This window comes from Nicotiana attenuata, unplaced genomic scaffold (genome assembly GCF_001879085.1).
Source record: "Nicotiana attenuata strain UT unplaced genomic scaffold, NIATTr2, whole genome shotgun sequence".
In the NCBI taxonomy this organism is placed as follows: Eukaryota; Viridiplantae; Streptophyta; class Magnoliopsida; order Solanales; family Solanaceae; genus Nicotiana; species Nicotiana attenuata.
The window spans coordinates 74,194-100,152 of NW_017672739.1; the positions used below are offsets into that span (position 1 = coordinate 74,194).

A 25,959-nucleotide genomic window follows, 5' to 3' on the forward strand; every position below is an offset into this window, starting at 1 on the left:
GCATGAGAAATGAGATATAAATAGTAGTATATGTTATAGTTCATTCCGAAAATTTCACAGAACCTCTCTACATCCTACCAACGCGCAGGAGGCTTCTCAAACTTAAGTTGAATCTTTGAGGTCTTTCGAGATCTCTTAATTCAGTTGCTTCATAAAAAACTCATCTGAGATTATGAATTATCTATCAGTTGGTAGCGAAGACAATTGCCTTCACAATATGACGGAAAATGCCTAAAGTGATTCGATGAGATGAGGAGCCTCAAGGATATACTAAAGCTCAAGGAGCTTGTGCAACAACTTTCAGAGTGACGACTGAATTGAAGAATTCCAGCTAGGATTTGAAGAAGAAAGTAAAATGGAGGAAGAACATCATGTATGCAGATTCGGGGGTCTGCACCAAACCTTAACACTCCATTATGATGGATTCTGGAGGTAATTCTCTAGCTTAAACTCCTACTCTGAGTGCTACCAACCCTTAATTTTTTTCTAGGCTATCTGAATTAGATTTTTTTTGAAGTTTAATTAAAAGGATCATGATAGAAGGGAAAAAGGTCTATCTGCTTTTGTGATAAAGAAATGGTGTTATGACATATGTGCAAGGTTTCTAAACAGGTTTAGTTTCTGAAGGTGGATTTGAGTGGAGAATAGATTGCCTAACTTGTGAGGAACAAGAGGAGTCTAACTCATCTGTTATGTGAGAGCGTCTCTTTACGTCACTCTATGCTATGAATGCTTCTTTAGGCTTCTGACCAATAAGTGCATTGGTGAATCTTCTCATAGTCGATTAAGCTAAGAAGCTAAAGACAGGTGATTCACAAGGATGATTCCGCTTCAAGCAATATACTAAGAGGACTTTGTCTCTTAGTTATGGGTTATGAGTCACTGTACAAGAGGTCATAATTGGCGAAAGGTACGAAAGACTAGTACTTGGTGATTTGATGAATAGCTTAAAAGTGCAATAAATAACAAAATATGTAAAAGGAATACTAGAGGAACTAATAAATAAAAGAAAAGGCTTTTAAAATTATATTGAATTGGTAGAAAGAGGAACTTGATATGTTCAATTTGGATGATGATATTATGTACAATTTTTGCATATTCATAGAGATATGAGTATGACTAGCTATTGGGCGTGCTTTACCCGTACCCCTTTGCATCCCTCCAAAATTTTGTATGTTCCAGATCATAGGGTGGTAGTTGGCAGCTTTATTGACTGTCCTTCCTTATTCTAGAACTCTATTTAATTAGCCGACTTGATCCTCATTCAGTTGATCCGTATACGTTCCTTGGTTTACGGTTAATAACTTACTAATTCCACCTACTGTAGAAGCTGATCTTCTTGAGTAAGTCTAATACAATAACTTATTCTTGTCATGGTAAATTCTACCTTACCCGCTTAGTTTGGGTGTAATTACGGGTCAAGTCTTTGCTTAATTGATTGAGGCAAGTTTATTCTAGGCGTAGCCCCTAGCATGTAAAAGGCGAATGACTCTTGCTCAACTAAGCAGCTGACGTGAGTTCAAGAGGCTGGCCTTCAACTCGACTGACCTGTTCATTCAGCAAGTCTGTCAAAATTTTCAGTAAGTTTTTGTCTATTTTGGGTATTAACAAAGGATTACTGGACATCATCACTGTTCAAATCTTGATTGACACTGGTAGTGCCCATAAATTTTTTCTATAGTACGTTTCTGAAGCATTCAAGTGCAATACCATCCCAAAGAACAGTCTGCAAGTGTTGTTAATGGCACTGCTAATCTAGGTTTCTGAAGCTTGTTCTAGATTCCAACATATGTTGCAGGGGTCTTTCTCTGCAGATTTTGTTATACCATCTTCTGGGACCAGTTATGTGGAGCTAGGTGTTCAATGCTTGCTGAACCTCGGTGCTACTAAAATGAATTTATAGGTAATTCATCATCTATGCTAACAATAAACATGTACTGGGAGGAGCAATTGGTAAGGCGAGGTTTGCTGGAGAAAAACTTTCCAAAGAAGGGGCATAATTGCATTAGGCATCTGGTAAACACTTATCGGCCTAAACAACCCACAGTACAGCTTCATTCTTCTGAAATCATGCTTGATAGTGATGGACATTACTAGTTACATAAATTGTTAATAAGGTTCAAAGTTACATCTGGAGAAAATGCTGGATTACTACCATTTAGAGGTGTATTTGACCATAAAGTAGCTCTACAGCCGAACAACCTTACCTGTATAGCAAAGACCTTAGAGATATCCTACAAGCGGGCCATTAAGGATAAGTGTCACATCCCTATCATTGAAGACCTATTGGTTGAATTCGGTTGAGCTAAGGTCTTACCTAGAATAGACTTGAGGTATACGTGCAACTAATTGAGCATGTCATCTGAGGATGTACACAAATCTGCATATAAAACTCATTCAAGGCATATTTTTTTGTTCAAGGCATTATGAGTATATGGTTATGCTTTTGAATTTGAACTAACCAATGCACCCTATTACCTTTCAAGGTTAGTGAATTCAGCTGTTAGTAATATTTGCGCAGATTTATATTGATTGTCTTTGATGACATTAGTAGTAGTTGGTAAGAATGTTGGCAGAGATAAGCTTGGACTTTATTGAGGACTTACCTCAATCCGGGGTTGCCTGGGAGCAGGCTACTGAGAAGACGACCAAGAATATGATAAGAAAAATGCATAAGCATGAACCGACGAAGAAGGCATTTGAGAGCTCAAACGTTCACTAGTGAAACTTTGTCAAAGAAGGGAGAGCAGCGTTTATATACAATAAGCACCCCCTGCCCTCCTTGTTCAATTAGTTCAAGTGTGAAGAGTCAACTATTGCCCTACTTTATTATTTTCTTAGAAGAATGGCACCGGTATATTCCTAAAAAGGGGATTCTCGGAGCCTTCTTGGATAACCTTTTTCTGGCCAGTCAGACTTCTAGTTTCCCTCGATTAAGCAGTTTCTACTAGACCTTTGGCTAAGCAACGAAGAAAGATTGTAGGAAGGAGGCTATGACAAGTACAAGCGGACACCCACTATTGGAGATTATCAATATGAGACTTGGAACTTAATTTGATGTTGTTGTGCGTAGTTTAAATCAGATGAACTAAGGATGGAAAACAATAAAATTTAGAGTTACTTGAATCGAAATATGTGAAATAGATTCATTAGATATAGTTTTAATGAAACCCTAATATGTAGCATAGAGTCATCACCACATTTTCCCCCTTAATACAACACAATCCACTGTGTAAAGAAGACACAAGGAAAATGTTGAAAAAGCGTATCATAATATCACTTTCTTCCCTACTCCTCTTTCAAAACGTCACAATTATTCCACCAAACCACCTGACTTAGAGAGCAACCAACAATTCTTGGTTTCATATGTTATAAATTGAATACCATATTAACTCCTCGCGCCAGCGACTTTATCAAGACAATCGCTGGCAATGCCTTCAGCCCAATTCTGAAATTTCTGAAAGGCAGGGTCATCTCCATACATCTCGGCGGCACAGTCTTTGCAAGTCTCAATGAATGAGGTCATGGCACTAATATCCACATTGGCTTTGAAGTAATTTCCTAAATTGACATCTTCTGTGGCCTTCGTCATGGAATCCATGGCGTCTTCGTAAACTTCCTTGCATGTCTCGAGGCAATCCTTATGATAGCTGTCCATATCTTTATTAGCCAACCTTTTATCAATGACATTCTTGATGAATTCCTCGGTCTTGGTCATGGTACCAACCATACTTGCTTTGACAAATGAAGGAATATCACTTGCTTTGGCAACTAGAGGTTTTGTGGGAATATCAAAGATTTGAGAAGAGGAAGAGACAGATGATGAATCTGAGGATGAATCTAAGGATGGTGATGGTGAAAGAGATGTTGATGGGTAATCATATGCCTTAGAGGGAAGAATTGATAGGAAGAAAGAAATGGCAATAACAAGAAGCATAGTTTGTGTTTGGAGAGCCATTGCTTTTTCCTTTTCTTTGTTTTAGCGTAGAAAGAAGGAGAAAACCAATGGGATAAGGGTAAATGATATGAGGAAAGTGGGTAATATTTATACATAAAAGTTTTATTATCTAGTGGCTATGCTTAAATATAGATTGTCTAAATATATATAGCAACCTTCATTTCACAGGTTCATTTTAGAGTTGCTGGTTCCAGGGAATTTAGCACCTCTCTTTCTAGTTTATTCTGAGAAGAGAGCTTTTCCTGACACATGTTAATGCATATACTATGACTTGAAAAGCTCAAAATGATAGAACAGTTATTTTAGTTTCCGTAACAATAACTTCCGAGGTGATTTAGATACTTTGATTCGTAACAATTCTTTTATCTATTTATTATTCCCTCCGTTTCATATTAGATGAGGTACTTTCCTTTTTAGTCTGTTCCAAAACAAATAACACATTTTTAAATTTTGAAATAATTCAACTTTAGACTCTTTTATTTTACCCATTTACCCTTAATGAAAAGCTTTTATAGCCACACAAATGTCATGGCCCCACAAACTTTTTATCCCTTAAGCTTTTAAGACCACAAGTTTCAAAAGTTTTCTTCTTTTTTCTTAAACTCCATGCCGAGTCAAACTAACTCATCTAATATGAAACGGAGGGAGTATATAATTAATGTTAAAAATATTACAACATGACAAATTTACCTTGCTAATATATTCCACCAGTTATTTGCAACAAAAAAAAAAAAAATCAATTTATAAATATAAATAAACTAATTATAATATCAAGTTATTACTGCATATATGAGCAACCCCTACGTCTTAGTTTGAAGACATGCGAGTTCTAAAAGGAACTGCGAGCATAAGTCGAAGTTCAAGTCCATGTGTGTATACTATTTGACAAAAAAATATAGATCTTGGTTCAACTAATTAAATTTATACTAATGAGGATTAATTTTACCTAACAATAATATCCCAAAGATGAAATTCTCGGAAGTGCAATAAATGACATGCAGATATATTTTCAATAGCAATGACGGCACACAATCAATATTTAAGAAGTTAGAGGAAGTAATATAGCATTAAATAGTGATGAACAACAATAAATGGCACTTATGTAAATAGAACGGATGAGTCACCCAAGAAAGGATGAAATCAGTGAATGTTCCTTCTGACAATGATGAGTAATGGATAAGCCTTTGAATATCTGAGTTATTCTCGAATCCGGAGGGAAAGTATGGACGAGAATCTTAGTGAAAAGATTATTTTTGTATGCGTGCAATAAGATCTGATTCTCTCTTTAAAGTCAAAGTGTATTTTACAAATGAATATCACATGTCCCCTATCATTGTGTTTCTTTCTATTTATAGGGAACATGTTCCTAAAAATCCTAATAGTACAAGTTCAGAGAATATCCACTAGAATATTTTCTTTTATGTCCTATCTTGAAACTAGCCGTTATAACTCTGTCAAGGGTGCTCGACATCGGCCTTGATCCTTGATGACTCCTCGGCTTCAACCCTTGCTGACTCTTCGACCACGGACTTCACCGTTTCTTAGATTAATTTGACAAGTGACAGTTGGGAAGGTTCCACCAGTACTATTTTCACTTAAGTATTCTAAAGATAAATTTTGACCCATACAGTTAGTCCCTCCGCTTATTGAGGCCGGCTTCGCGGACGGGTTCGATGAACAGATCGTGTTGTTAGTGGTAAAATCGAGCTAATCAAGCTGACTACGTAGGTCGTGGTTGTTCTGGCAAGTAGGTAACGTGGCCCTCTGTGGGCCACACATTTCAAATGCTTCAAATTTTCTGGGCGATTTGCTGGCGTTATGCTGTCCATGAGTTAGGATGACATCATGATGTCATGTGTCATTATGACACATATTTCCGATTAGACCCGCCGCTTCAGTTCCAGTGCCAATCATGATGAGATGTTTTCGGTTTCGGTGCCATGACCTTTATAAATAGAGGTCTTTGAATAAGATTTTGGACTTCCAAAAATTTTCTAATGCTTCAAAATCCCATACATTTCTCTTGCTCTCTTCTTCTCCGAATTTCTCTTCTCTCTTTCAGCGACTTACATTGTTCTTCATTCCCTCTCGTTGGTTATTCTTCTTCCTTACATTGAATCATGTCTAACGTTCCTTCTAAGGCTAGAGAGGGGAGTCGTGTTGCTCCCTTGGTAGTGGTGTTCCCTTTCCATGGGGATAGTGTTCCTTCCACCATTGAGGATGAAACCTTCCCGTCGGAGGAGGAGATAATACCGTGGAACCCTGATTCCAGATTTGATTTCACCAAATCACCAGAGGCTGCACCTGGAGCTTTTCGCTCAGTGATGACGGTGAAGGAATTAGCGGAGCTTAAGGTAAAATTCGACATTCTCAATCATATCGAGTTGATCCCGGCCGAGGGGGATACAGTACAGGTCCACCGTCCTGGGTATTGTCCCCTCTACGCCTACCCCTTCCAAGTCGGCTATTCTTTTCCCCTCCTTCCACTGGTGGAAGAGTTCTATCATCACTACGGCGTTTGTCCTACTCAGCTCGCGTCGTACATCTATTAAGCTATAAAGATGCTCACTAAGTTTACTGGGCTGGCCGGGGTCGAACTGACACTGCAGCACTTAATTCATCTATTCGCTCCTAACTTTTATAGGGGAACGATGCTGCACCTTCACCACCCAAGGAGCAAATGTTTGGTGGTGAAGATGGACGATAAGGCTAGTTGTCAATTCTAGTTTAACTTCTTTTTTGTTAGAATCGAGGACGTTGTGGCCAATGTCAACGACTTTCTAGAGGCTTGGAACTATACTCGTAAGAACTTTGGTTTCTCTCCCGTGTTCGGTCCTGAATTTTGACTTCTCGCCTTCTTCTTTTGCAGCCAAGACCTCGCCTCTTCCTTTGGACGCTCATATTTCTGACTGGGTCAAGCGGCTCCTCCCTCACATTGTAAGGATTCGTGAATGGCCAAGTTTTTTCAAGAAATTCAGGCCTGCTCTCCCTTTGACTGGTAATTTTCTTTTTACCCTTAGCATCTTCATTTCTTTGTTGGTTTTCCTTCACTGATTTTCCCTTTTCCCATTTTTCCTTAGCTTCGGCCAGGGGGTCTATAAGGAGGTCGAGAGCTCCCGCGCTCTCGTTCTAGAAGAGGAAGGCTACTACGCCCTCAATTTCCGCCCCTGTTTTGATCGTGGTTGATCCTATCTTTGTCCCAACTCATCATGTTGCCGCATCCGACTCTATTTCTGCTTCGGCCGTGGAGACTTCGACTCCTCTATATTCTCTCAATGACTAGGACGATGAGCCTTTGCCTAGTGATGGAGATTACTAACCTCGAAAGAGGAGGTCTGTGGATGCCTGTGAAGGAGTCACTCGGGCCGTTGATATGGCAGAAGGGGACATTTCGCTGCGTGAGACGGTGACTATTGTAGTGGGGTATGATGTCGAGCCGTTCCGAGGCTCCGAGGTCGGTAGGAGCCGATGTAGATGTGTCTCTTCTCTCTGCGGTGATGAAGACTGGAGAGACGACTGTTGACGTTCATGACCCTTCACAGCGAGAGGAGGCATCTACTTCTCGAACAGCCGCGGATACCTCCTTGCCAACTAACGAGAGGCGCAATGGCATCGATGAGGATGGTGATGAGTCAGGTTCTGAAGTTGATGTGGACGACCTGAGGATGATGGAAGAAGGGCTTACCCAGCTTGAGATAAGGTTGGAGGGGTCTACAAGGACTATCGCGATCCCCATGGATCGTCATCTGTTGGTGAACATCGAGGTGGTAGTCCCTGCCCTCGGCCCTCTCTGTTCCGAGATAGAGGGTAAGACCCTTAAAGAAATAGATGATGGTGCTTTGTCGAGGAGCATTGTTGGCCTTGCTCTTAGGGTGAGTGTTTGTGTTTGACTTCTTTTTTTATTTATTTTCAGGGCGTCTTTGGTTCTGCTTCTTTCTTCTCTTTGCTTTTTATGATTGCCAACGGTGATTTTGGAGATCGAGAGCGCCCGGAGGGAGGAGAGGCGTAAAAAAATCTTTGTGAAATTAAAATATAAGTATTTTGAGTATCTTGGAAAGTATCGAAATCACCGCAGGCGATTTCGCGAAGGCGGCGATGTGCAGGCCCTTTCGGGACTAGTTGAAAGAGAACGATAATGAGATGGTGCAGGCCATCGAGAAATGTAGCGTCCTTGAGGGGATGTTGAGGAGTAGGAAAGAGGAACTTGAGGTCAGCAGGGGCATGAAGGCCCAATGTAGTGACCTTCAAGCTTAAGTGGTTGAGTTGTGGGGGGGTAGTTAGAAGAGTGCCGACCTCACCTGGAGACCCTCTATAATGAGATCGCTGAGAAGCAGAAGGAGCTTGAGAAGGCGGAGTCCTCTCGTTTGGATGCTCGGAGGAAGACGGAGATGCTTGAGTTGGCGAATAGGACACTCGGAGCCGAGCGGGACAAGGATCAATCAACAGTGAGAGCTAAGGAAAATCGACTCGAGGAGAGGATCGGAGAGGTGGAGAAAGATAACTCTGTTCTTCATGATCGAGTGGCCGCTTTGGAGGACAAGAAGGCCCAATTACTTGCACAACCATCCTCTTTCCGTATTTCAGATTTTCCCAATGTACCTCGGGAGTTATATGAAGAATGGATTCATGCCGACGCCCGGTTAGATGTATTTTGAGATTTGCATACGGCGGGGTCCATTTCTGAGGTTGCCCTTGAAGATGCTCGTGAAGCTCGAGTTGCTTGTGGATATGATCCCGCTGGGCCTGAGGCCGATAAGGAGGATGGGGACAAGGGTGTAGACCGGCTTGAGGAGAATGCCTGGTATGATACCGCTTATCCTCAGGGCGAAGGTAGCGATGGCGAGGGGGATCGAGATGGTGAGGGTATCGGTGGTCAAGGTGGTGACGCTGTCGAAGACCAAGTTGGCGAGGACACTGAAGGCCGTGATGGCCAGGACCAATAGTTTTCTTTTTGACCTTTTTTTTGTGTATTTTTGCCGGCATCTTCACGAGCCTTTGTAATCAGTTTAAGTATGAAATCTCAAAGTTGTTCCATGCATCTTCTTCCGCTTCTGTGGTTTATTTTCTGTACTTGTATGCTTTTTGCTTCTGTTGTTTGCTTGTTTCGCTTTTTGTCCTTATTATTTTTATCTTTTAGCTGGTCGTGGCCTTGGAGCTGAATATTCATAGGTCGCGGTCCTTTCTTCGTTGAGAGATGGCTGATAAGTGGGGATTTTGACTACTTATTAGCGCCTTTTAGCTTTCATTTTAGTCCGAAACTGTTTAATTGTATTCCCGAAAACTGATGAAATATGCTTAATCGCAGGAGTATTAGAAAATGAGCCACTAAGATGAAATCCAACTCAAGAAGGAGTGATCTGAACTCAAGGACAAAATCAGGCATAAAAGCTCAAAGTGCGGATCGCAGATTTCCATCTGCAACCGCAGATTGTGAAGGAAAGTTTATCAGAGACCAAGTGCAAAGTGCGGTCCGCACATGAAATGTGCGGCTGCAGAAGCTAAGCAAAAGGAGAAGTTCAGAGAGTTCTCATTTCAAACACAAAGGAAGTTTGGACCGCACAATTATTGTGCGGCCGCAGAAGTCGGCTACACGGCCACACTCAGAAATGTGCGGTCCGCAGAAGAGCCCTGTGCGGCCGTACCCAAAAATGTGTGGACCTCAGGATATGAGCGATGCAGCCGCATTTCAGATTTTTATGGCCGCAAATTCAAATCCTGTCAAGACTGAAGCAAAGTGCGGACCTCATATGGAATTGTGCGGCCGCAGAACCTCCGTAAGGGCATTTTTGTCCGAAAATTCTAGCTTTGTATTAGTAGAATATTTTCACGAACAACTGTCAAGTTTTGAATATTTAAAGTGCTGTAGCCGTTTCTTCTTGTTTCTTTAGGCAACTCTAGCTTATTTTGGTGATTTAACATTAGGTTTTTATAGTTTAATCTTTCAATATGAGTTTTATTATCTTTTGTTCTTTGTTTTCTTCTACACCCACTATGAGTAGCTAGATTTTTTCTAGGGTTGTGACCCAACCCTAGTGTGTAAACCTTATGGGTGATTAATTTTATGCTTGTTTATGAATTGGTGTTTGTTATTTAGCTAGGTTCATGCTTCAATTGTGAAATTAATGGTTGCAAACATTGATTTATGCCTATTTGACTTAGTCTCTTCTTGAGAAAGAGAATCCTAGTTTAGGTTAACTTAGATAACAAGGAATTGGGTCAATTGAGAGATTGATTAACCCAATTAAAGGGTTTAACCTAGAGAGAGTAATAACCCAACTTGAGCTCTTATCAACCGTTTTGGTAGATACCCATTTGGACTTGAGAAGCCAAATTGGGCAAAACCACTCTCTGATCGAGAGGTATTGAGTAGGCAACGTAGTTTTGTGAGCTATAATACACCCCAGTCAATAAAACAACATAAAAATCTTTAACCCATTAGGCAAACACCTAGGTCATGGTCACAGCCTTAGGCCTTTTTATATCTTTAAAAAACATTCAAAAAACAGTCTTCTTTAGTTTATACCTTTAGAATTGCAATCCTTATCTTAATTTTAGAAGTAAAAATAATACCTTATTTGTGGAAGTGCAATCTAGATACTTCACGTACTCACTCCAATTATATACTACTAACTCCCATCTCAGCTCCCTGTGATTCGATCCCGACTCTTTGTTGGGTTTTATTATTGCAAACGACCGTGTCATACCTCATTAAAGGCGTGCATTTGGACGTGATCAATTTTTGGCGCCATTTCTGGGGAGCTAAAAACGGATTTAGCTATATATTTTATTTTGTGTGTGAATTATTTTCTTTTCCTTTCGTGTTACTAATCTTTTTTGTGAAACAATTGTAGGTGAAACAATGGCTTTCAATAATGATCCACTCAGAAACATGCCTATGGGGGATGTGGGCGTTGAGGACGACCAAGTTGAAGAGGTTCCTCTTGAATGTCAAGCAAATAGAAGAGACCGATAGCCTCAAGACAATGTTCGAGTTCCACCCCTACCTCCACCAAGAGCGGCTCCACACTGGGTGTTTTCGAATGAAGGGTATGCAAGTGTCATTGTCCCGCCCCGCATTAGGGCGGGCAACTTTCAAATCATAAATGTCATGCTCACATTGCTAGAGCAATGAGGATTCTTCACTGGGTCTTCGAATCAAAATGCATACAAACACTTGAAGGGGTTTGTGGACACTTGTTGGGGGAGTAAATAGACAAACGTCTCCGAGGATGCTTTAAGGTTGAGGCTATTCCCTTTTCTCTCTATGGGGGAAAGCCTTGGATTGGTTAGAGAGATTGCCAGGCCATTCCATCCATACATGGGATGAATTGGCGGAGAAATTTATTTCCAAGTTCTTTTCTCCCGGGCATATGGCTACTCATAGAAATGAGATTTTAGCATTTAAACAAGAACCCAATGAGCCGTTGCATGAAATATGGGAAAGGTACCGAACAATAATCAAAGAGTTCCCCAATAATGACATGACGGAGGCTATGATTCAATAAACTTTCTATCGAGGGATCAATACTACCAATCAATGCATGGTCAACCAACTTGAAATTTCATGATAATGCCATATGCGGAAGCTTGTGAGATTTTAGATGAAATGGTGGATACTTCATCGACATGGCAAAGTAGCACAAATGTTCCTCAAGGTGATCCGGACGTGATACATCTACATAAAGATTGCATGATCATGGGCAAGCCATTGCCGAGTTGACCACCACAATGAATCAATTAGCCAAGGCTCAACATCAACAAGTGCAAAGTCCTAAGCAAGTCAATGCAATGGAGGGAGTTAGTATGATGGTGAACAAGAGAAGGCAAAAGGGTCCACAAGTGCAAAATCGTGTGGAGAATTATGTGCAAGAAGATAGTGGGTTTGATCAAGATGAATCTTACAATGAACAAGAGGAAGAAGTGCAATACGTGAACAACTTTCAAGGGCAAAGGAACAACTCTCAAGGCCCGAATCAACAACAATGGCGACCTCAAGGTAATTGGAATGGTGGTAACAACCAAGGGAATTGGAATGGTGGAAATAACCAAGGCAATTGGGGTGGCAAAAACCAAGGATATTAGGGAGGAAACAACCAAGGGGGATTGAACAATAACCAAGGAAATCGGGGGTCTTTCTTTCAAAGGCCCTCAATGTATCAACAACCGAACAACCCGCCTCCCTATCCTTCCCACGGTCCAAGTTCTTCCAACAATGAGATGGGACGAATTGAGAATATGTTCAAACAAATGATGGAGAAGAATGTCGACTCCGATGCCCAACTAGCTTCACACAACATCAATTCGCAAGTTGGAAGTTCAATTAGGGCAAATCTCTCAAGCTCTAAACACTCATCCTAAGGGGGAACTACCAAGTGACACGGTGGTGAACCCAAAGGGTGGGAACAACGCGGGACATACCATGGCCGTTACTACAAGGAGTGGAAAAGATGGGGATGTACCCACCTCAAGTCAAAGGAAACTTGTGGATAATGAGCAAGTGGTACAAGATGATGAGATCTCGAACAATGTGGTGCAAGCAAATGATGAAGTACAGATTGATGTTGATGACAATGTGGAGGAAGTGAACCCGTCTAGGGAGCACATTGTTATCATACCGGAACAGGTAGTGCAAAAGGCTAAGGCACCAATGCTAGGCCTCCTCCTCCATAACCTCAAAGTCTTGCCAAGAAAAATGGTGAGAATCAATTCAAAAAGTTTATTGACATGATGAAGAGTCTATCTATCAATGTGCCATTGGTTGAAGCTTTGGAGAAAATGTCCGGTTATGCAAAGTTCATGAAGGATTTGGTGACAAAGAAGCGGTTGATGAATTGTGAAACTATTAAGACGACTCAGCAAGTGAGTGCAATTGTGCATTCAATGGCTCCTAAATTGGAAGATCCCGACGCTTTCACAATTCCTTGTACAATTGGAAGTGCCGAATTTGCTAAAGCTCTACGTGATCTTGGGGCAAGTATCAATTTGATGCCCTAATTCGGTTTTCAAGACTTTGGGAATTGGGAAACCAAGACCCACATCTATGAGATTACAAATGGCCGATCGTACCATGAACAGACCGTTGGGAGTGATTGATGATGTGTTGGTTCGTGTTGATAAATTCATTCTTCCGGCGGATTTTGTCATTCTTGATTGTGAGGTTGACTATGAGGTGCCGATTATTCTTGGGAGACCTTTCCTTGCTACGGGGAAGGCTCTAGTTGATGTTGAAGCTGGAGAACTTACTTTCCGTTGGTGATGAAAAAGTGGTTTTTCCATGTGTGTAATTCTATGAGGCAACCCAATAGCAATGAGGTGTGCTCTTTTGTGGACTTGGTGACCGATGTGATTGTGGATGAAACAAGTGTTGTGATGAATATATGATACATTGGAGGCCATCTTGCTCAATTGTGATGATGAAGAGATGGAAGGTTACGTGGAATGTGTGAATTCTTTACAAGGAATGGGGTCGTACTCTTATGAGCCCCGCAAATTGTCCTTGGATCTTGAAAATAGAACCACTCCTCCAACAAAGCCTTCAATTGAGGAGCCTCCCATCTTAGAGTTGAAGCCATTGCCCCCACATCTTCGATATGAATTTCTTGGCCCTTCTTCTAATTTAGCGGTTATTCTTTCCTCTTGTTTGACTAACGTGCAGGTAGATTCTACATTGGCGGTGCTACAAAAAGGAAGAAGGCTATTTGATGGACATTGGCGGATATTCGGGGAATAAGCTCCGCATTTTGCATGCACATGATTAACTTGGAGGAAGGTGCCAAACCATCTACTGAACATCAAAGGAGACTCAATGAAGCCATGCAAGAGGTAGTCAAAAAGGAGATCATCAAGTGGTTGGATGCCGGGGTTGTTTACCCCATTTCCGATAGTTCGTGGACTTTCAATGTGTCCCAAAGAAAGGGGGCATGATGATGGTCACCAATGATAAGAATTAGTTTATTCCTACAAGAACGGTGATCGGGTGGAGAGTGTGTATGGACTATCATAATCTCAACAAAGTCACAAGGAAAGATCATTTCCCACTTCCCTTCCTAGATCAAATGCTTGATAGATTGGCCGGCCGTGCTTTCCATTGTTTCCTTGATGGGTATTCCGGCTACAATCAAATTCTTATTGCTGCGGAGGATTAAGAGAAAACTACTTTTACATGTCCTTATGGTACTTTTGCATTCTCGCGGATGCCATTTGGGTTGTGCAATGCACCAGTGACTTTTCAAAGGTGAATGATGGCGATCTTCACGGACATGGTGGAAGATTACCTTGAAGTCTTCATGGATGACTTTTCGGTGATCGGGAATTCTTTTGATAATTGTTTAGCAAACTTGGATAAAGTGTTGACAAGATGTGAAGAAACAAACTTGGTACTCAATTAGGAGAAATGTCATTTCATGGTTGAGGAAGGCATTTTCCTTGGCCACAAGATCTCAAAGAATGGCATTGAAGTTGACAAGGCAAAGATTGAGGTGATTTCTGAACTTCCACCTCGAACTTCAGTGAAAGGCGTGCGTAGTTTCTTAGGCCATGCGGGATTTTACCGGCGTTTCATCAAGGACTTCTCTAAAGTGGTAAACCCGTTGTGCAAGCTTTTGGAGAAAGATGCCAAGTTTCATTTCGATGATGATTGCATGAGAGTCTTTGAGTTGAATACTACTCCCATCATCACCACTCCAAATTGGAGTGTTCCTTTTGAGCTCATGTGCAATGCAAGTGATGTAGCGGTAGGGGCTGTTTTGGGGCAACGCATCAACAAAAATTTTCATTCGGTTTATTATGCAAGTAAGACCATAGATAGTGCGCAAGTCAACTACACCGGTACAGAGAAAGAGCTCCTTGCCATCGTGTTTGCTATTGAGAAGTTCCGCCCGTACTTGATAGGTGCAAAAATAATTGTCCATACGGATCATGTGGCACCTCCGCTGTCTTATGTGCAAGAAAGATTGCAAAGCCCGGTTGATGAGATGGGTACTTTTGTTGCAAGAGTTTGATATAGACATCCAAGATCGAAAAGGAAGTGTAAACCAAGTGGCGGACCACTTGTCTCATTCAGAGGAGGAGGATAGGCCGCATGATGACCTTGAAATCAATGACTCCTTCCCCAAAGGGCTACTCTTGGCTATTTCTATGAAAGAGGTGCCTTGGTTCGCGGATCTAGCAAATTATCTTGTGAGTGGTGTCATTTCGGTTGAGTTCTCTTCAAATCAAAGGAAGAAGCTCAAACGGGATTGTCAAGACTATTATTGAGATGAACTGTACCTTTTCCGAATTTGTGCGGATGGAGTGATTAGAAGATGTGTACCGGAGGAGGAACAAGTTGAAATTCTTGGGGCTTTTCATTCTTCAACATATGGTGGTCAGCATGGTGGAGAAATAACGGCGGCCAAAGTTTTAAGTTGCGGTTTCTATTGGCCCACTCTTTACAAGGGTGCAAGTGATCTCGTCAAGCGTTATGATGAATGTGAAAGGGCTGGTGAAATCTCAAAGAAAAATGAAATGCCCCTCACCACCATTTTGGATATTGATATTTTCGATGTGTGGGATATTGACTTCATGGGTCCTTTTGTGAGTTCTTGTGGAAACACCTACATCTTGGTCGCGGTTGATTATGTATCCAAATGGATTGAGGCTGTTGCTTTGCCCAACAATGGAGCGAGAAGTGTGGTGGCGTTTTTGAAGAAGAACATTTTTACAAGATTTAGTACTCCAAAGGCTATCATAAGTGATGGGGGACCACATTTATACAACAAAGCTTTTGATACCTTACTCACCTAGTGTGGTGGCACTCATGAAGTCACGACCCCCTATCATCCTCAAGCAAGTGGAAGTCTCCAACCCAAAGATAAAAAGTATTTTGTCCAAAACAGTGAATGCTAACCGGACAGATTGGTCAAAGAAACTTGATGATGCTTTATAGGCTTATAGGAAGGCTTACAAGGAGAATATGAAGTACCTCCATGGCATGTACATTCGGAACAAGGAGTTTAAAGAAGGTGATCTTGTGTTGTTGTTCAATTCTCGGGTATGGATGTTTCTGGGAAAGTTGAAGTCTAAATGGAGTGGCCCATTTGAGGTTGTGGGTGTGACACCCTTTGAAGCATTGGACTTGAAGAATAAAAATGATGAGGTGTTTAGAGTCAATGGTCACCAGGTGAAGCATTATCTGGGAAAAGTTGATGATGGTCACGTCGTGGCTGTGATTCATTTCAAGTGATGGTAATCTGCGTCGTGCTGCGACGTTAAATTAGGTGCTTCTTGGGAGGCAACCCATGTTTCTTTTTCTTTTTCTTCTTCTTTAGATAGGTCTTGTTTTGTGCTAACTGGTTTTGAAGTGTGTTGCAGGAATGAGTGTGCTTTTCAAGGACTGCTCAGAAAATTGTCTATGGAAAAAGTGCGGACCAAACATTTATTGTGCGGACCGCAAAATTTGGAATTCCACAGCAGAAGGGATCTGTGGCCGCACAATTAGAAATCAAAAAATGCACACTCTCTGAAGTTTGCCTGTCAGAGAAATGGCCAAAGTGCGGCTGCACAAGGAAATGTGCGATCCACACCAAAATCTACGGTCGCACAAGGAATTATGTGTACCGCAGATCATCAAAGGGAAAATGTACATCAGGTAACAGAGTGAGGACCGCAGAAGGAATTCTGTGGCTGAACTCATCTCTTGAACTTTTGGCCATCTAGTTAAGTATAAATAGTAGGCATCACTCTACAGTTGAAACTTTACAAACTCCGAGAAATTAAAACAAAGGAAAAAACATTGCACTCAACTGATTCACTCATCTGACACTTCATTCATAATCTTTGATCCTTCTTTAGCATCACTTCATCACTGGTATGTTCAAATCATCTTTAGATTTTTTCAATTTTCTTAATTTAATTTATAATTTGTTTAGTTATTTTTAGACCAATTGTCAAATTCATAACCATGTGGGCTGTAAATTGTGTTGTGTAAACTCCTAATTAGTATATGGGGGATGGATATTAGGTTGATATTGTTTATTTCTACTACTATGTCAAATTTGTGGGCAAATATTGAACCTAAGTTTTCTGCCCGATGAATTTTGAATTGCGCGGCCGGACAAGGAATTGTGCGGTCCGCAGAAATTCAATTGCGGCCGCAAAAAGTGTGTGCGGCTGCAGATCAAGCAATTCTCTATCCTCAGAGAGTTGCCATTTTTGGGGTTACAATGAGCGGCCGCACACAAAATTGTGTGGACCGCACTTCAGATGTGCGATCGCACTCAAAATTGTGAGGACCGCACTTCCCTACCCTGCATAATGTTTTTGTGGCAACTTTCTACTTATCTACACATGAACTACAATCGACTCCTGTTGCTTTTTATTGTAGAAAATGGTTAGATCTCGGGGACGTGGTGATACATCAAAGAGAAGGAGTGAACCCTCCCGAGGTCGAGGCAAGAGTACCTTACCACTCGCCTTATAAAAGATTATATCTAAGAAGGCGACAATCGGGAGAGGTAGAGCTGAGCCCACTGTATCAAGTTCATATGTACCTTTTAGGGAATCATCAAAGGGCAACTCTATAGAAGAGCAACCTGATGCTTAATCTCAGCCACAACAGCTTCATGGGAGATACCAGCTCCGAGATGAGCCTCCACCTCCGAGAGTAGTTCCGAGGGTTCAAAAGATGATAGTCAGGGTTCAGAGCCCTCATCTATACATGCCCCCGATGCCCTAGCTACTACAGTGGACGGGGATGATATCCCGGATGATGTCCAAGAGGGGGGGAGGGGGGTGATACCAGAGTTGCCGGCCTAGAGAGGCCAAAGAAGAAAGAAGTTTGGGAAGATAGGTTCGTGAGCCTGACTGCATTCAACAAATTCCGAGAGTGGTGGCCATAGAGATCGCTCACTCTTGAGTGTTAGTTTTTTGTTGAAATATCTTGATAGATACAACCCAAATGTGTCTAGACAATTCTGGGAGAGAAAAGGGTGGATATGGTTCACTCAAAGTGTGGTGGATGCCAAAGAGCACTTGGTCCGGGAATTTTACGCCAATGTGGCGCATATCAAGAAGGGGACCAAGGTGACGAAAGTGAGGAACTTAAAAGTGAGATTCGATCAGAGCACCTTGAATGCATTTTAGGGTTTGAGAATGTAGAGTCCGTGCAATATCTAGAAAAGTTCGCACTGGGTGATGCAGCTCGCCCTTGGCTAGTTGAGATTTTGGCAGCTCCGGGACCACCACCGCCATGGATCACAGCAGGGGTTACTATCCGGGGGAACACCCTCAGCTTTGAAGCAAAAGGGTGGTAGAAATTTGTGTGCAGCAGACTAGATCCATGCCAGAACGAAACCAATCTCCCAATTCTGAGGGCAATTCTATTTGCTTCCATCATGGCCGGGTACCCAATCAATGTGGGTGTCGTGATGTCGGCCAACATGTCTCTGGTTGGATGGCAAGGTGACAACTCCTACCCGTATCCCAACACTATCATGGAGTATCTTACGGATGCGGGGGCGGAGTCCAAGAGTTTTGACACGAAGGTTCGGGCAAAGAAGCCCTTCACTTGGTACTCTCTGAAGGACCCGAGGAATCCGAAGAACAAGGGTCAGTCAACTACTACCGGGCTAGTCTGATGAGCCTTCAGTGGTAGTTGCAGATTCAGTCGCCATGCCTTCCACTAGTACAGTCGCCATGCCTCCATCTCTATCTTCATAGCCGTCAGCATCAGTTCCTTCCACTTCTACCTTGAGGCCGGTGCCTATGCCTGCTCATCCACTTTCTGCGCTGCGAGTCTCCCAGACACTGGAGAGCCTCAACAACTGGATGCAGACAGCTACTGCAAAGCTGTCTGACCTGTCTAGTGATGTTGCAGCACAGACATCTACCTTGGCACCCTAGATTCCTCCAACAGTGGAGGACACTTTGAAGAAGATTCTGGAGAACCAGAAGACCATCATGGACACTTTGGTGGCACATGGAGGAGTGATTGAGGAGCTTGGGAAGCAGGTAAAGAAGATGAGGAAATCCCAGGTGTCTAAGAAATCGGTAGACAGATTGAGGATATCGAGAGGTGACTAAAATAGCGACAGCTGGTGACCTTCCATTTGATATGATGATGGAAACAGCTCCAGCAACACCAGTAGATCCAGTAGCACCATTAGCTTCAGTAGCACCAGCTGGCCAGTCCAAGGAGCCAGACCTGGCTGCCGACACTCTTCATCAATCTGCTCAATAGTTTTCTAATCTCTCTTGAACAATCTCTACTCAACCCGTTCTGGAAAGCTGCAACAACCATCCCTTCGAATACGTTCGGCAGAGTCATCCTTACTATGTTGAATCGAGCGAGGAAGTCCCTTAGTCTCTCTCCCAAGGACTACTTGATAGCGAGTATGTCGTTTACTCTTGCTTCGGTCTTCTTGGCTCCGGCATGGGTAGTTACGAACTTATCGGCCATTTCCTTGAAAATTTCTATGGAGCGGGCTGGTAGTTGTAATACCATTTTAGTGCCCCTCCCATAAGGGTTTCTCCAAACTTCTTCAGCAAAAAAAGGACACTTGTTCCTTGGCGAAGTCGTTTCCTTTCACGGCGGTGACGTAATAAGTCACATGATCCTAAAGATCGGTTGTTGCGTCGTATATCCTAAGGTAGGCAACATTTTGAAGGTCTTTGGTTTGGCACGCGGGGCTGCATCATCGCTATGCTGCTCTACGAACCTGCCGATGTCCCTTTTTGGCAACACCATAGGTGCTCCTGGTATCTTGTCGACTCATTCTTGGTGTTCTTTCATCCAGTCTCTGTCACGACCCAAGATCCACTATAGGTCGTGAATGCACCTAACGCCGCCTTCAGGCAAGCCAACATTGATTGATCCACTTAATTACTCATTTTTATTACTTTTGAAATCATAATTTCCGTTATTTAAATAATATGAAATAGAATTTACAGGGTGAAACGATGATAATTACGTGAACCACCATACTAAACATCCAGTAGGACCCTCCAAGACCCAGTGTCACAAGTGCATGAGCATCACAGGAAATATGATAACATACAACACATGTCTAGAATACAAGATAGACAGGAGAATGTAAATAACTCTGATGGGGACTTTGTATGCTGCAGATTCGTACATGGAATGCAGCTCACCGTAAGTCCTCGCAATAGCCGCGCCTCTACGCCCATAAGACCACTAGACATATATGTACCTGCACAAAATGTGCAGCAAGTGTAGCATGAGTACAAATGTCAACGCGTACCTAGTAAGTATCTAGTCTAACCTCGAAGAAGTAGTGACGAGGGGTCGACTTCGACACTTACTATGGGCTAACAATAAAATACCTTGCTCTAAAGCCCAACTTGGCGCCGTTCAATCTGAAACTAGTCAAACAACGTGCAAATTAGTCAAAAATATACTCCAATGCTTGAAATTTAACAATTTATAAAAATTCTCAACTCCACTCGAAAAGTTGGCAGTGGGGCGCACGTTTCGGAACCCCATGAAACTCATAAAATCCGGCAACCCATTCAATTACGAGTTCAACCATACTAAAATTATCAAATTCCGACATCAGATTGCCTTTCAAATCTTCATTTTACATTTTTGGAAGATTTTATAAAAATCTGATTTTTCTTCCATTAATCCACGGATTCATGAAGTAATTAAGTATGAAATCATGAAATATAATCAATATAGGATAAGGAACACTTACCCCAATGTTTTGCCTTGAAAATCTCTCAAAGATCGCCCTTTCCCGAGCTCAAAATCGTTAAAAATGGAAAATGGGACGAAGTCCCATTTTTAGAACTTAAATCTTCTGCCCAATCATTTACCCTATGCGATCGCGGCAAAACTCCTGCGATCCGAAGCACAAAAATTTTTGTGCATTTTTTACTCCATGTGATCGCGGCCTTTCTCCCGCGATCGCGAAGAACAAGTTTTTCCAACAGCCTTCTCCAACTCTTCCGGACAATATCTAGTATAATGGTCATAACTCTTTGTACAAAGCTCCGAAAAAAATGGTTTAAATTTTTGAAAACTAGACTCCAAGATCTACAACTTTCATGTTCTGGTCATCTCCCAATTCCTTATATATTTCGAGATATAAGCTGCCAAAGTCAGCCCTGTGCAATACAAATTTCTTCTTCGTGATTTCCAAACATCTTCCCGGACAACCTGTAGTGTACCAACCATAACTTTTTGTACACAACTCCAAATGCCAAATGGTTTGATTTTTTAAAAATTAAACACGAAAGGCTACAAATTTCAGTTTTGGATCATCTCCAATTTCTTATAGATTGCGAGATATAAGCTTCCAAAGTTGGGTCATTGCAGCAGAAAGTTTCCTCTATGCGATCGCGAACTGTCTTCCGCGATCGCGAATCACTGGCCCATTTCTCCCATTTTACTCATCGCGATCGCGGCCAATTCCCAGCGATCGCATAGCACACTGCTGCAGGCAAAAACCAACAGCTAAAACTGGCCTAGAAGTAGTCCGAAACTACCTCGAAACTCACTCAAGCCCCTCGGGACCCCGTTCAAACATCCCAACAAGTCTCAAAACATATCACGGACTTAGTTGAGGCCTCAAATCACATCAAACAATACTAAAACCACACCCCAATTCAAGCCTAATGAAACTAAGAAACTCCAACCTCTACATTCGATGCCGAAACCTATCAAATCAATCACGAATGACCTCAAATTATGGACCTACTCCCACTACCGAAATCGAATCCGACCCTGATATCAAAAAGTCCACTTCCGGTCAAACTTCCAAAAACCTTCAACTTCCAGCTTGCGCCAAACGACCCCGAAATGACCTACGAACCTCCAAATCCACATCCGGACGCGCTCCTAATACTAGAATCACCATACAGAGCTATTCCAAAGCTCGAAATCCCAAACGGACATCGATAACATTAAAATACACTTCAACCCAAATTCATGAAATTCTTCCAAAATGCCAACTTTCCACAATAAGCGCCCTAATGCTCCCGGGTCATCCAAAATCCGATCCGGACATACGCCCAAGTCTAAAATCATCATTCGAACCTATTGGACCTTTAAATACCAATTCCGAGGTCGTTTACTCAAAAGTCAAACCTTAGTCAATTCTTCCAACGTAAAGCTTCCGAAATTAGAAATTTCTTTGCAAATCAACTCCGAACTTCATGAAATTCTTTTCCGACGATACGTACAAGTCATAATATATTAAGTGAAGCTAATCAGGGCCTCAAATCGCCAAACGATGCGCTAGAGCTCAAAACGACCGGTCAGGTCATTACAGTCTAGGAGGCCCCTATTCCATTGGGTTTTGATATGCTGCAGTAGGAGGGAGGCGACCTCTCGCGCCTAGGGGACGTGTTGGGCGTCACGTCCTAATCTACTGTTTCACAACTCTCGTTGAAAACATTCATGAGGTTGCTACGGAAATCAATTGTTATTTTTGTCCTTTCTCCTTGGTTACCTGCCTTGTAGGGTTTTGTACATACAAAGAAAGGAGATCTCGGGGTTTGTAATGTTAGTGACTAGCGTTTGCTGTAGATCTAGAGGAAACTAAAAATTTAACTAAGAAATCCCCACAGACGGCGCCAAATTGTTTGACCAAAAATATAGATCTTGGTTCAACTAATTGAATTTATACTAATGAGGGTTAATCTTATTTAACAATAATATTTCAAAGATGAAATTCTCTGAAGTGCAATAAATGATTTGCATATACATTCTCAATAGCAACGGCGACACACAATCAATATTTAAGAAGTCAAAAGGAGTAATATAGCATTAAATAGTGATGAACAACAATAAATGACATTTATCTAAATTGAACGGACGAGTCACCCAAGAAAGGATGAAAAAAGTGAATGTTCCTTCTGACACTGATGTGTGATAGATAAGCCTTTGAATATCTGAGTTATTCTCGAATCCAAAGGGAAAGTATGGATGAGAATCTTAGTGAAAAGGTTATTTTTGTATGCCTGCAATAAGATCCGATTCTCTCTTTAAAGTCAGAGTGTATTTTACAAATGAATATCACATTTCCTCTATCATTGTGTTTCTTTCTATTTATAGGGAACGTGTTTCTAAAAACCCTAACTGTATAAGTGCAGAGAATATCCACTAGAATATTCTCTTTTATGTACTATCTTGAAACTAGCCGTTATAACTCTTTCAAGGGTGCTCGACCTAGACCTTCATCCTTGATGACTTCTCGGCTTCAGCCCTTGTTGACTCTTCGACCACAGACTTCACCGTTTCTTAGATTACTTCGACAAGCGACAACTGGGAACGTTCCAGCAATACTATTTTGACTTAGGTATTCTAAAGATAGATTTTGACCCATACATATGCCAAATTAGTTAAAACTCATTACCTTCTTTTTGAAAGACGAGATTTTTGTTACAGGATGATAAAAGATTAAGAATTCGTGTTCATGAAGGATATGGATTCATTCTGTTAGAAGAAACTTGAGAATTCAATAGTTTCCTTCGGATTGGTATTTCGACTGATTGAGTTTTCCATCTTACTGTACGTACCCTTACTTGCAGTAGTAATATATTGTCTGTTGGGATCATCCCAACTACTCTGTCGATTGTCATTTCACAAATTTCAACGCTTTTACCAATTGGTATACTTTTAATCAAATCTTGAACAGGAGAAAGGGAATCATAAATTTGCAAGAAATTACCTAATTTGATTTGTTTTGCAGAGTAGATAGCTTATTGCACTTGCGAAGAAGATTGAAGAGGAAGAAGAACGTGGAAGAGAAACTAGGAGGACTTTCGAGTTTAGAGATTTAGGTTTTTTATTCTTAAAATTTGTTAAATAGTTTATTCAGACAATCAACTAATTTAATTTTCAGCAAAAGAATTCAATATTAGTAAGTGAAATTTATTTGTCATATTGAATTGTTTTACATAATTAATGAATAATAAAAACAATTATTATGTAATATCATAAACCTTAAAGGAAGTTAATATTACAACTTGAAACCTGAGGGGAAACCTATGGTATTATCCTTTTCCTTAATATCAATATTAAACATATAAACTCTTTCATGCAAATACAAAAGGATATAGGTATAATATAAGATGCGTTTAAGCTATTCGATCCTTGAGTCTTGAAAGAAGGATATGGGAAGTGATTTTGCCTAGCCAAAGTTGATTAAAAAATTGAGGGTTGATTATAACTTCTAAAATATTGGGGAAAATATTAAGATTCCAAAATTTCCACTTCCCACATTTATAGTTCAAATTTTAAATTTAAAAATCTCCCTCTTCCATCTTCTTTCTTCTTCTTCTTCTTCTGTGTTTCCTCTTGTTCGTATTCTTCCTCTTTCATTATGTTCTTCTAGCATTTTTGTCGTCATCATCTTCTTCTTCTTCTAACGAATTGGATGTGAAGAACGCTAAAAAAAAATTCAAAATAGAGGGAGAAAATTTTGCAATCCATCAAGAACAATTGGAAAATTGGTTAAACAACATCTGGTTGTTTGGTTCAAATAACTAGGAGATGTATAGTCATCTGCAGAGAGGTTTTAAACATCCTCAGGTTATCTTAGTTAAAATAATTAGAAAATATTTAAATACTAGTCTTAAACTACGCGCGTTGCGTGTGTACATTATCTCTAATAAGTAAATTGTTTTAAAACCTCATAAATATTACGGTTATTAATAAAATAAAAGTGTAATATGATAAATTGAAAAGTTGAAAGTTTCGGCCAGTTAGAAAGTGAGAGAGATTGCATCACTCTTAAAATATGATATAACTTTTAACTCAAGGGAAAAATAAGAATATTCAAACTATTTTTGACAATTTATACCCTAAAGATACACTAATGTTAAGCCAACATTCTGCTAAGTTAAATTCCAAAGTTTTAATGATGACAATGTTCAATTATCTTGTTTTGCAGGAATCATCAAAAGGAAAGAAAACAAATGAGAAGCTGTGATTGCTGAATTAATGGACGAGAAGAAGGAATAAAAAGTTAGCACATCCATTTAGCCTCAATCAAAGGAAATAAGATTACAAATCAAGGACTATTACAAGCAAATATTCAGATTCTTAATTAAGCTCAATTAAAGGCTTGATTGTCCCGTAAATGGAAGCCTGTGACAAGAAAAGTCACGATCGAATCCCGCCCTTCCCAAGAGTAGGATTCCAAGAGGCACCACTTGGGTCAAATCCTTATAAAGGTCTCTTGCCACTATTTTTGGTCAAGGCTCAATGATAACTAGGGATTTTGAGGCATTTTATACCCCTTTGTGCTTATGCATTGATTATAAATTCATACAAAATAGTCCCCAAAAGGCTCATAAGTTGTGCTTGATTGCAGGTTTGATCAACAAAGTGACAAGATGTCAAAGATCGGCTCAAAAGGAGTGAAACCTGCACAAGTACCAAAGACAAGACAAAACTAAGAAGAAATAGGCCTAGTGCGGCCGCATTACACTTTGTGCGTTCCGCCCTAGGGAGGTTCAGAGAGTTAGATTTTCAGGCATCAAGGCAATGCGGCCGCAGAAGGTTTTGTGCGGTCCGCACTGAGGCACCGCGGCCGTACGGCCATTTTGTGCAGTCCGCAGAACCAAAGTTCAGAGAGATGCCAAATTCAAAAGATGAAGCCTGTGCGGTCCGCAGTCCATTCTGTGCGGACCGCATTGAAAGCCTCCGCGGCCGCAGTCCATTCTGTGCGGTCCGCGGAGCCTGGGTTCAGAGAGTCGAAATTTCAAGTTCAAGAGCCTAGTGCGGCCGCACACCATTTTGTGCGGTCCGCACTATCCCCGCAGGGGCAATTTTGTCCAGTTTTTCCAGCTTAGTATAAATAGATTCTCTTTCCATTTTTAGGGTATCTGACGTTGTAATACAGTAGCTGCGCTCGTGAGAAGACTTTTCTTAGCCATTTTGGGCACTTTTACGTAGTTTTAATCACTGAACCGTTGTATTTACTTTAGTAATTAATTAATATGTCTTTCTCTTCATCTATTTCTCTGATTTTCTCTTCAAGAATGAGTAGCTAAAC

The 25,959-nt window shown here is 41.1% G+C and overlaps 1 protein-coding gene across 1 annotated transcript; it reads right to left on the minus strand.

Moving 5' to 3' along the window:
* Window positions 1-3,097: 3,097 nt before the first annotated feature.
* Window positions 3,098-4,030, minus strand: LOC109214338. The gene has a single exon (XM_019378248.1). The coding sequence runs from the start codon at window positions 3,956-3,958 to the stop codon at window positions 3,389-3,391; it is 570 nt and encodes a 189-aa protein (XP_019233793.1). The 5' UTR covers window positions 3,959-4,030; the 3' UTR covers window positions 3,098-3,388.
* Window positions 4,031-25,959: the final 21,929 nt, after the last annotated feature.